At 47.2% G+C, this 12,085-nt stretch overlaps 1 protein-coding gene across 1 annotated transcript; it reads left to right on the top strand.

The window, feature by feature from the left end:
* The first annotated feature begins 4,176 nt into the window (after positions 1 to 4,176).
* B2M (beta-2-microglobulin) lies at positions 4,177 to 10,630 on the top strand. The gene is made up of 4 exons (XM_077828004.1): positions 4,177 to 4,334; positions 5,839 to 6,117; positions 7,545 to 7,579; positions 9,801 to 10,630. Exons 1-3 carry the CDS (start codon positions 4,268 to 4,270, stop codon positions 7,556 to 7,558), a joined length of 360 nt encoding a protein of 119 aa, XP_077684130.1. The 5' UTR covers positions 4,177 to 4,267; the 3' UTR covers positions 7,559 to 7,579; positions 9,801 to 10,630.
* Positions 10,631 to 12,085: the final 1,455 nt, after the last annotated feature.

Below are 12,085 nucleotides of genomic sequence, written 5' to 3'. Positions count from 1 at the left end.
TTTCATTGAATTTCAAATAAACAAGATTCCTTTTGCTTTCTAAAATCACCTTTGCAGGAGGCTACAGTTCAGTTTCTTTTTACAGGAAGCCCTTTCAGTCAGGATTGTTTACTATGAGATCATCACTGGGAATCCCCATCTGAACAGCATCAAGCCTGTGGAACAAACGGGCAGGGCTGGGCCCTTATTGCAGCCAGAGAAGACTTAAGTATGTGAATAATTCTGTTGAAGTCATTAGGACTGTTTACGTGCATGAAGTTCAACATGTGAATAAAGCCTGCAAGATCAGGGCCAAAGGCAGCAAATCCCAGCTGAGGACTGGCTGGCTGAGGGGATTGGTAACAGATATGGAGATTGGCACTTAAATCCTAAATGGAATGAGCTTGTTCCTGCTACTGTTAAGATCCATGAGAAGGCTCCCATTGACACCAATGGGGCAGGAGCAGCCCTTATGACCTCATTACAAAATAATCGTATCTCCTAGTGAAATATCATTACCTCTGGGCTGGAATGCTGCAGCTCTGTAACAACGCACAACAATGCAACACAAAGTAAGGAACAATCTTGAACTGATGCAATGAAAGTGACAGTGCATAACACACAGAATCACTCCCTAATAGCAACCACTTAATTCATATCTTGTTTTTCCCTATTGATATAACTCTGGCTAAGGTTTTTTTGGGTTTTTCACAGGCATATCCCGTCAGCCTGTACGATGTTCTGTGACAATCTGGGGTGGGAGTCACAAAGATATTTAGGTGCCTGTGAATCCAGCAATTGCTTCCTATTGATGCTACCCACTGCAAAGTTTGCTTGCTTATAGGAACTTTTTCCTACTATGTCTGTCTGCATCTGGTCCTTTAAGCTTGGCAGAGCCAAGCAGCTGTAGCTACTGTGCAGCTGGTTTCTGCTTGCTGCATTTCTCTTCAAGTTTGTGAGTTCCTGCTATGTTTTTCTTGCTGAGGAGAATGACGTTCTCAATCCCACTGAAATTATATGGGGCAGAATGTAAATGGCCTTGAATTTAATTGAGATGCTCTGGCTGACCCACTAACCTTTGTGATAAGTAATAGGGGGATCCTTAATAGTCCAAGTGAGCAGGATGTTGGTTTTATATCTCTACTTGAAGTGGTATCTCCCATGGAACAGTTCCCCTAACACGAGATTAGGGCATTAGTTTACTGCTGAACAGCCCTTTTAGGGAACCAAAATAGCTTCTTGCCAACATTGTTCTGGTGCTGCCCATCAAACTCAAACCGTTAAGAAAGGGGTCTAGCCAGGGTTAACAAGGCACAACTGTGTCCTGTGGAACTCCTTGCCAGAGGATGTTGTGAAGGCCAAGATTATAACAGGGTTTGAAAAAGAACTAGATAAATTCATGGAGGACAGGTCCATCAATGGCTATTAGTCAGGAATAGGGAGGGCAGGGATGGTATCCCTAGCCTCTGTTCGCCCGAAACTGGGAATGGGCGATAGGAGCAGGAGATGGATCATTTGATGATTACCTGTTCTGTTCATTTCCTCTGGGCACCTGGCAATGGCCACTGTCAGACGACAGGATACTGGGCTAGATGGACCTTTGGTCTGACTCAGTATGGCCGTTTTTATGTACTCTAATCGTGGGTGAAAAGGAGGCAGCTATGTTTTCACCAGGACCCAATTGGGAGTATGTGGCGCTTGTTATAGTTTTGCCAACCCAAAATGGTCAAAAATCATGAGTCAGTCAGCTGAAAACTAGACTGGCCTAAAAATCCTAAGACTTTTAAAAAATAATAACAGTAGGTTGTGTGTCTTTGTTTTTTTTTATTTGGCTTCTGGTTTCTGAGCCTTTACGTTGCCTTGTGCAACATTTTCAAACTTACCTCCACAACCATGAGGGCTAAAAACTTGCTTTAAAAAATTAAAAAGTTGAGATTTTTGTAGGTTCAATGACTGGCACTTGAAACATCACTCCAAATATGATAAGACTTTCAGTCAGTTCATAAGAGTTGGTAAAAGGGGTCTCTTTAGTGAAAGGGGGAGAAGTATAGAGAAGTAAGATGAAAGGCTGGCTTACCCTGAGAAATGCTGCCTTGTGTTGAGTTGGCTGTAATGTTGGTTGATGCCAGGAAAAGGGAGGCTCTGTAATCTGAGACTCTTGCTGTTTAGGAATAAGCTATGCTGCTCTGGTAAAGGCAGATGGACCATGACCTCAAAAGGAACACAATTTTTCTGCTAGAAACTAAAAATGGATGAGTAGGGAATTTTTATTATTCTGCCATGAACCTTACATCCCCCTTCAGCAATTAGGAAAAAGAAGTGACTAAGCAGGGAAACCAGGAAATAACTGTCACTCCCTGAAATGGTCGATCTTGGCTAGTCTTGGAGGGACCAAAAATGTATTAAGGTAAAAGCAAATCCCAATAATGTTTTAAATAAAAAACAAGAACAAAAACGGGGGCCCAATTCTGCCCTTATTTGTAACCATGTGACCTTATGCCCTTGACGAGGGGCTTGATTGGGTATAACTGAGGGCTGACTCTGGTTCTTTGTTACTCTATTTTCTAAGAATGTCTCTTTCTCTCTTTTTGTTTTGTTTGTTTTTCTATTCTATGCACAGGTAACATTCTGTGCTGCAGGGAATGACAAACCTCACACCACACACACACTCAAGCGACCAGTAAACCACACAGGAAGAAGCTAGCAGCTATCTCAGTGTCGTGTGACACTTATTTAATTTTCATAAAACCCCCCATGTTAATAGGAACAATAATGATGAATCTTATTTTATATTTCCAAATACAAAGTAAGTTAAACTCAAGTTAAGTCTGTGGGCCTATCAGTAATATAACAGTAAAAATACTGTAGGGATGTTGGATGTGACACACTGACAATATCCTGGACAAATCTTCTGGAATTAAGATAAACTTTACCGAATGAAGTTAAAGCTTACGAATTAGGTTTAAAACCTTTGGGGTCTATTGTATTAAAAATGCAGTTCTGGTGTGTTGTTGTGGCATTGTATGTACCTTTTCTAGTAGGAGGGAATATTGTCATTCCTATTACCAGCCCTTTGAAGACGCTCCTAGAAAGGTGCACAGACACTAGTTCACACTGGATTCTTCAGGGACTACCAGACAAAGAATCAGAGGGGTAACCGTGTTAGTCTGTATCCACAAAAACAACAAGGAGTGCAGTGGCACCTTAAAGGCTAACATTTATTGGGGCATAAGCTTTCGTGGGTAATAACTCCACTTCTTCCGGTGAAAGCTGAATAAATCTGTTAGCCTTTAAGGTGCCACTGGACTCCTCATTGTTTCAGACAAAGAAAGGATTTTTGGATAAATAACCTGGTTTTAAATTGGCTCAGGGCCTTCTTCCTGATCCAGAAAATGGACAGGCCCTTGGCTCACGGATGCTCTGGGGAAGAGCTGTGTGCTAGCTCTGTTGAACTTGTGACCACCAAAGGCACCACCGCTCCTTTATGGGGTTTTAAAGGAGGGCTCCAGCCAGAGCTTCAATCTCCCCATGTGTAAAAGCAGCTAAGGAGACTGACCACCTGTGCACAGCGCTGTGAGCACTATGGCTCAGCAGGGCTAGGTAAGGTGGTGGGGGTGTGGGCTGGGGACATGGGGAGGAAAAGTTGTTTTTGCAGAAATCCCAGTTGCAGGTGCTGGAGAAGGGGGTAGTGGCAGGTGAGGGGACAGAGGTGTTGAGACTCTTTATCTTGAGAAAAAAGAAAAGGAGTACTTGTGGCACCTTAGTATTTTCCTCAAGTATTTTCCTCTGCATGCAGCCAATGAAGTGAGCTATAGCTCACAAAAGCTTATGCTCTAATCAATTTGTTAGTCTCTAAGGTTCCACAAGTCCTCTTGTTCTTTTTGCTGATACAGACTAACATGGCTGCTACCCTGAAACTTGTTTTGAGCAGGGTCTCTGCTGGGACAGAGGAGCTGTAAGGAATGCCCAGAGCCGAGCTCAGGCTATTACACAAAGGGCCCTGGCGAGAGTGGCCCGCGGTAGTTGCTCCAGGACTGAAGGCTGAAAAGCGAAACCGAAAGGGAGCTGGAGCTCGAGGGAGCGGCTGCTGCGAGGAGCGTGCACGCGCTGGAAAGCCCCTCTCGGCTCGGCTAACCTGTCAGCGGCATGTCTGCCTGGTGACGAGTGATGCGGGAGGCCTCACCGCGCTGTGATTGGCCCGAGGCAGGCAGGGTATAAAGTCGCTGGCGGGCGGCGGCGGTGCCAGTCCGCTGAGGGTGAGCGCGGAGGAGCGTGTGTGGCTGGAGCCATGGCTCGGGGGCTCAGTGTGTTGGTGCTTGTGCTGCTCGGACTCGCCGGCCTGGAGGCGATCGAAAGTAAGACCCGCTCCGTGCCGGGACCGCTGGAGGGGCGCACAGAGACCTGTCCCGGGCCGCGCAGTGTCCGAGCCAGACGGGGCGGGGGTCCAGCCCGGGGGCCGCCGGCAGCCTTAGCTGGGGACAGCTTCCCGGGGAGCCGGGCCCCGCTCCGAACCGGAGCGCGAGTCTCGCCCCAGCTGCGCGGAGCGCGCCGAGCCCCGTGCTGGTCGCGGGGCCACCCCCCGACAGCCCGGCCCGGGAGCGGCTCCCCCGGGCGGCGCTCAGCGCCCCGCGGCCGCCCGGCTGGGTTGTTGCGGGACCCGCTGGGTCGGGCGGCTCCGGCTGGCTGTGCGCCAGGGGCTTTCTGGGAAGGCTGCCCGCCTGGCTTTCGCTTTCGGTGGGGATGGGGGCGCCTCTGCTGCGGTGGTGGGAGGGCGCTGGATGAGCCCCAGCAGCGAGGTTAGCTCCGCCGCGGGAGCCCCCAGGGCTGCGTTCCTGCTGGGGGTGCCCTGGTGCGGCTGCAGCCTGTGCCCAGAGGAGTGCTGCTGGGGTGGGGACCCCACCTCCCTCCGTGACTCAGCAGGAGCCAGGTTCCACTGACCCTGGTTGCAATAGAGTGACTGGATAGCGAGTGTGAAAAATCGGGAAGGGGGTGTGGGGTAATTGGCACCAATATAAGACACAGGCCCAAATAGTGTGGCTGTTCCTATAAAATCAGGCTGTCTGGTCAGCCTAGCTGTCAGGGAGGTGTTGGTCCTACACTGGCAGAAAAGCTGCTGTGGGTGTAGACTGTGTCTGTACTGGGGCTGTGCCAGTGTAGAGGTTCTTGTTGTGTCTGTGCCACGGGGGTGGCTCGCGTGTTGGTTGGGCTTAGGGGTTTTTCACACCCTAATGGACATGGCTAGACTGATCTCTTGTAAGTGTAAACCAAGCTGCTTTGGGCCAGTAGAACCTCAGAGCTCTAGACTCCAGAGTTACGAACTGACCAGTCAACCACACACCTCATTTGGAACTGGAAGTACACAATCAAGCAGCAGAGATATGGGGAGGGGGGGAGGAAGCAAATACTGTATAGTACAGTACTGTTAAATGTAAAATACTAAAAAAGTTAAGGGAAAGCCTAATTTTTTTTTTGACAAAGGAAGGAAACTGTTTCTGTACTGCTTTCATTTACATTAAGATGGTTAAAAGCAGCATTTTTCTTTTGCATAAACAGTTTCAAAGCTGTATTAAGTCAGTGTTCAGTTGTAAACTTTTGAAGGAACAATCATAACATTTCAGATTTGTGAACAGCCTCCATTCCAACAGTGCTCATAACTCTGAGGTGCTATTGTTATTACATGCCTTGCGGTTTCTTAACAAAGAGCTTTTAAAGGCTCAAAATCTAGGAAGCTGGCATTGTGGTTTGGCTTGGCTCGGCTCTTTGAGTCATTAGTGTGCAGCTGGTGGAGTCTGGCTGGAGGGGAGACAATTACAGCAGCTAGGATGTCACTCAGCTCTGTTCTTTTCTCAACCCCTTTAGCTGCCCCCAAAGTACATGTGTACTCCCGCCACCCAGCGGAGAATGGCAAGCAGAACTTCCTGAACTGCTTTGTGGACGGGTTCCAGCCTCCAAACATTCAGATCACCTTGCTGAAGAATGATGAGAAGATGGATAACGTGGAAATGACCGACCTTTCCTTCAGCGAAGACTGGAGTTTCCAGCGCCTGGTGCATGTCCCATTCACTCCTAATGGGAAAGATACATATGTATGCAGAGTGGAGCATATCACCCTTGGAAGTCCCAAGAATGTCAAATGGGGTGAGTATTTCGCTACTTCCATTTTGTTCACTTCATCCCTCAGCAATTGTAGACTGGATTTGGATTCTGTTGCTATTGAGATCCTGTACTCTGCCAGAGAATGCAGCTTGTCTGCTTAGTCACAAGTCCAGTGTCTTTTTTTTTTTTTTTCTTTTAAGCGTAATATAATAGGGTGAGTTCCTGATGTCTTGTTTCTAGACACCTTTTGGCCTTTTCCTAGGCTCCAGTGAAATAAACTGTCTCTAACTGCCAAAGGGAACATAGAATCATAGAATGTCAGGGTTGGAAGGGACCTCGGGAGGTCATCTAGTCCAACCCCCTGCTCAAAGCAGGAACAATCCCCAACTAAAAACTAAATCCCATGAAAATTAATACACTGCATTGGAACATCTGATAGTAATGGAAAGAGGGAGAGACTAATTTCTGGAATATTGGACATGCTGTAGATCAGGTCAGGCTATATCTACACTGCAGACCTTACAGCGGCACAGCTGTACTGCTACAGCCGTGCTACTGTAAGATCTCCCATGTAGCCACTCTTTGCTGGCAGGAGAGAGCTCTCCTGCTGGCATAATTAAGCTACCCCCAACAAGCGGTGTTAGCTATGTTGGCAGGAGAGTCTCTCCTGCTGACAATAGCACTGTCTGCACCAGCACTTCTGTTGGTAAAACTTAAGTTGGTCCAGGGGTGTTCTTTTCACACCGCTCATCGACAAAAGTGCTGGCGTAGACATAGCCTCAGTTAGCAGAGCTCTGGGGAAGGTATGCACAACCCGTGCCTGCCCACTCGGAACCTGGCTTGAATGTTATCATAGTGTCTTAATGGTATCTTAATCCCTTATGCTCATCTCGAAATAAAAATTACCTGAACAGATATGTCAGATGTAACTTTTATATAACTTGCCTGTTGAAAAAGGGTAAGTGAGAAGATAAAAAGATGTATTTTATTAAGAGAACAGTTTTTGTCAGAGAAACCATTTTCAACCCCAGCCTGGTCTCTTACTTTGCTCCGCAGGCTTTTCTCTGTCTCTCTTTTTTTTTTCTATTTGATACATAATCACCAACAATAAAAGATCCAGGACTTTGAATTTGTCTGGCATCACAAGCATGACAGGGTGGAACGGAATCCAGTTGACTTCTGCTTGCTGGGAGGAGGAAAACCAATTAGTTTTGGTAAACTAAGCAAAGATGCTTAGGACAACTGGCAAGAGGATGAGGGGTGTGGTGTCCGTTTCTTTTCTGGCCCAGTCCATAGTCCCTTAGCATGAGCAGTGGTGGCTTATCACAGGGCATCTGTTTGGCTGCTAGAGTGATAGAACTCTCCTAGCTCTGCATTAGAATTGTTGTGATGGATGAGAGGGTCATTTGTGCAGCACAGCCATGTCTTGGAAGTGAAGTCTAACATCCTGTTGTCCTCTTTTTTTGCAGATCCAGATAATTAACCTGCATCTTAGACACATATGGTAAGTTATGGATATTTCATTTCTTGCTGTCAAAGTGAATTTGGTGCTAGACTGATCCTTAGGTTGAAGCCCAGGGGAAGGAAGCAAAATGTCTGCCATGTTGAGGCAGAAAGCCAGAGGGAAGATGAACAGGCAGCTCTGTCTCTAGCTTATTAGTTGGTATGTGTGTCGCCTGAAATTGTTCCACTGGTAACAATATTGTCTACTTATGGAGACTCCACTTGCTTGTCCAAGGATTAGAGAGCAGCCTTTTAAGCAAAATATATTTTTGTAAAGCTTATGACTTCACTTGGCACCTGGAAAGAAGGGTTCTTTATATGTCACAGGGTCTGCTAGTCACCAGACCCCATCGTATTTTCTCTTGATGGGTGGGAAGAGGTAGATTTGGCAGTCCTTGCTTATGATCTAGGTATATCTCCGAGGAGGGCTGGCTAATATTGCATTAAAGTTAGAGGGACAGTAGTCACTATAAGGCATCATTTGTGGCCTGGGGGAGTGGGCACGGGGCAGTCTCTTGCCAGGCAGTGCTGGAGCAGCTTTGGGTTGGTGAATTATAACAAAGGGCTTAATGTGCAGCACCAGCAAATGCAGCACACCAAGTGTGAACAAGTAAGAGGTAAAGTTTCAAGTCCAGTGCCTTAAACTATCTGAGAAGCTTGGGCATGTAATAGAACAACACTTTGGAGGTGCAGCTGCTCTTAGAATGTGTGACGTCCAGAACCTGTTAGGGTTTATACTAGTTCAGGGGTCGGCAACTTTTCAGAAGTGGTGTGCTAAGTCTTCATTTATTCACTTTAATTTAAGGTTTTGCGTGCCAGAAATACTTTTTAACGTTTTTTAGAGGGTCTCTCTCTGTAAGTCTATATATTATATAACTAAACTATTGTCGTATGTAAGGTAAACAAGGTTTTCAAAATGTTTAAGAAGCGTCATTTAAAATTAAATTAAAATGCTGATCTTACACCACTGGCCCGCTCAGCCCACTGCCAGCCTGGGGTTCCGTTCGCCTAGGCTGGCAGCAGGCTGAGCGGGGCCTGTGGGCAGCACGCTGGTTGGCAAGGGGCTGGCAGCCAGAATCCCAGATCGGCAGCAGGCTGAGCGGGGCTGGCGGCCGGGACCCCAGACCAGCAGTGGGCTGAGCGGCTTAGCCCACTGCCACTCAACTCGCTGCCCGTCTGGGGTTCCGTCCGCTGGCTCCTGCCAGCCAGGATCCCATCTGCCGGCCCCGCTCAGCCTGCTGCCAGTCTGGGATCCCGGCCCTGCCCTGCCCTGCCCACATAGAGTAGGTACCTACCTTCTCCCTGGTTCTAGCGCACTCTCTTCTTCTCTCTGCACTGAGATGAGTGTGGGAGTGTGCTGAGAACAGGGTTGGGGTGTAGGGTCTGGCCAGGAAATAGAATGAGGGAGGGGGCATAGGGTTGGGGCAGGAGGCTTAGGTGTGAAGTGCTTTACCTGGGCAGTTCCCATTTGGTGCGAGGGGTGCAGGTGGGAATGTGGGGCAAGGGGTGTAGGAGCTCCTGTTTGGTGCAGAGGGTGGAGGTGGGAATGTGGGGGGTGCAAGAGTCAGGGCAGGGGGTGTATGAGGAGGTTGCAGGAGTCAGGCCAGAGGGCTGGGGCGGCTGGGTATGTGTGGGGGTGCTAGAGTCAGGGCTGGGATCGTGGGGAGGTGTAGGGGTCAGGGCAGAGGGCTGGGGTGTGTGTGGTAGGGTCGTGGGGGTGCTCCCAGCCCCATGCCCAGAGCGGCTCACAGCAAGGGGGCTGGAGGGGATATGCCCTGATTCTACCCCCCTTCCCCAAGGCCCCGTGCCCACCTCTTCTCCCCCTCCCTCACAAGGGCCATCAGCTAATCTGCAGCAGGGAGGGAGAGGAAGGAGGAGGGGCAGGAACCCAGCACGGTGTGGGAAGAGGCAGGGGAGGGGGGACCTTGCCTGCCCTGCAGCAGCAGCTGGCAGGACCAAGCTTCTTCACCCTGCCCCTGTGGGGGGGGGCGGAGAAGACCGGGGCTGGCGGCTGGGTCCCGGCAGGCCACAGCGTGCCATTATAAATCTGCTCCCATGCCGTCTTTGGCACATGTGCCATAGGTTGCCGACCCCTGTATTAGTTGTTTGCAGCTGGGATCTCTGAGCCAGGTTCTCCATTTCAGATTGCTTATTCTTTATAGTAATATAAGCTTTATTAATAAAACACAATCTTCTTTTTTTTTTTTTCCCCACCTTTTCAGGTCTGAAGAACTTCTGCCTTGCAATCTGAAATCAGCTTAAACCCTAACCCATTTTCCTCTGTGCTCTTCACACCCCTCACTCATTTTGTGTTGGAGCTGAATATATAGCTTTAAACTGATGCTAAATAATTTGTTTGGGGGTGGGATGTTGGATGTGGGGGTGGTCTTTTGAAATTAAAAACTTGCTAGTGTGAAATGTTAAATTTGAGCCTGGGGCCCTCATCTGTGTATGGCAGTGTGACATTAGAGCTGGCCTCACACCAAAATTATCGATGCTCTGTCTGCTTAGGTGGAAAATTTGGGTAATCTGGTGGTGGACATGTTTATAGAATCATTATAGATCTTATGCAAAGATAAGCCAAACTTGTATTGGTCAGTCTGGCAGGTGTGCTACTGCTATTTAAACTGGCATTTGTAAAGTAAATCCTAAACATGTCTCAGGGTCTTTTAAGACCCATGGATCCTTCTTCTAATCCAGCCATGCTGTGCTCATGGTATTGAGAGAGAGAATTTGCACTGCAAATTTGGAAGATTTTTGTCTTTCCAGTAGCTCCAGAATGTAAGAGCTATAACAAGGTCCCAGTACAGCAGGGATGGGGACAGCATTGAGGGCTACCAGGACCTGAGTGCAACACATGTTGCCAAGCCCTTTGGGGTGAGCAATAGTAGAGCTTTCAAGAACAACCCTTGGTTACAGCATTTCTTACTATAAATGCCAATCAATTAAAATAATCAGTTAAAGCAATAAATCCATGTGTGCAAGTCTGTTAAACATTTTTGGACAATCTGTATGGAACTGTTTTACTAATTAAAAGGAGAGTGTAACACTTTATGGTTCTTAATTGTACAGAATGACGTTTTGTCTTAAATATATCTTTAAAAAAAAAAAAAACCCTGTGGAAGTTGTGATTTCTTAAGTTGAAGAGAGGACATTTCTTGCCTTGCATTGGGTTCATCAAGGCATGCGATATGTCTCTCAATGAATTAGTCTCCTTGCTGTAAGAGCAGCTGCTCAAATCTTTTGTTTTCCACTTTCTGATAAAAGTAAAAAGAGATTGTGTTCCTGATCCATATGATCATTGACTTCTCAGCTTTGTCTTCAAGTCCTGCACAGCTCTGCTCCCAACAATCCTTTGCTTTGTCCTGACACACTTCCCCTTCTCCCCCTCTTTTTGCCTCTACTGCCCCTTGTGACAGACATGGCCAGTTCACACCATTGAATTTAGTACATTTGAAGTCAATTGTATTCAATGCAAATGTTCTGTATTATTGTGGGCCTGGATGATTAATGAACTATATTGAAAATTGTAGTAGACAAGAATGGTCTTTGAGGTCAATATGTGTGAAATGGAACTCCTAGGAGGTGAATGCAAATATCATCTAAAAGTTGGGCTTCAAAAAAAAACTAGCACAAGATACACCCTGAGGAGGGGGCACCATTGTCCACTGACTATCTGATCCTGAAGGCTGGCGATCAAAGGCCCAAGTTGTGTAAAGAAACAGGGTGATCTGTGCCATCTGGGTTCTTTTTCATAACAGCCTCAGCTCAGGAGGACTGACTCCAACCACAGCACCCGTGGGGGGTGATCTCTGGTAAGTTTTATTAGCATGCATGTAGGTTCTTTTATTGTTTTAGCATATTTTCTGTAGTGCGTTTACTTTAAGAATAAATGCTTGCTTAGAATCAGCTGTGTGGTAACTGGGCACTTAAGCACAAAATACACAAATACCAATCTGTTATGCCCAACAAGCCAGAGTGCTTAACTGTGTAGGCAAGGAACTGTGCAGTCTGGAAAAACCCTGGTTAGGAGGGGAAGAGGTACGGGTCTCTATCTACGAGCGGTGATGGGGTCTGGCTCCTTAGCCTAGACTGGGAGCCTGTGCTGGGCCATGGAGGGGAATACAGGTGCAGTTTCCAGTCCCTGTCCTTGCACAAACTCCTATAAGAGATCCTCATGACCATGCTTCTGTTTGAGTCAATTGAATGATGATCCTTGTTTCAGAGTAGCAGCCGTGTTGGTCTGTATCATCAAAAAGAACAGGAGTACTTGTGGCACCTTAGAGACTAACAAATTTATTTGAGCATAAGCTTTCGTGGGCTACAGCCCACTTCATCAGATGAAGTACTCCTGTTCTTTTTGATGATCCTTGTGTTTCTGGAACACCCAACTTTGCTATAGGGTGGGGCAGAGCTATGGGAAGAAGACCAGCTCAGTGAAATTGAGACATTGTCAATAAGGGTGGTCTTCAGACAACTTTTCAGAAGGATTTTGAGTGAGTCCGTT

Source organism: Eretmochelys imbricata, chromosome 10 (genome assembly GCF_965152235.1).
Source record: "Eretmochelys imbricata isolate rEreImb1 chromosome 10, rEreImb1.hap1, whole genome shotgun sequence".
Lineage (NCBI taxonomy): Eukaryota > Metazoa > Chordata > Testudines > Cheloniidae > Eretmochelys > Eretmochelys imbricata.
Note: the sequence above shows the minus strand (reverse complement) of the source record. Positions and strands in the feature narration are given on the sequence as shown.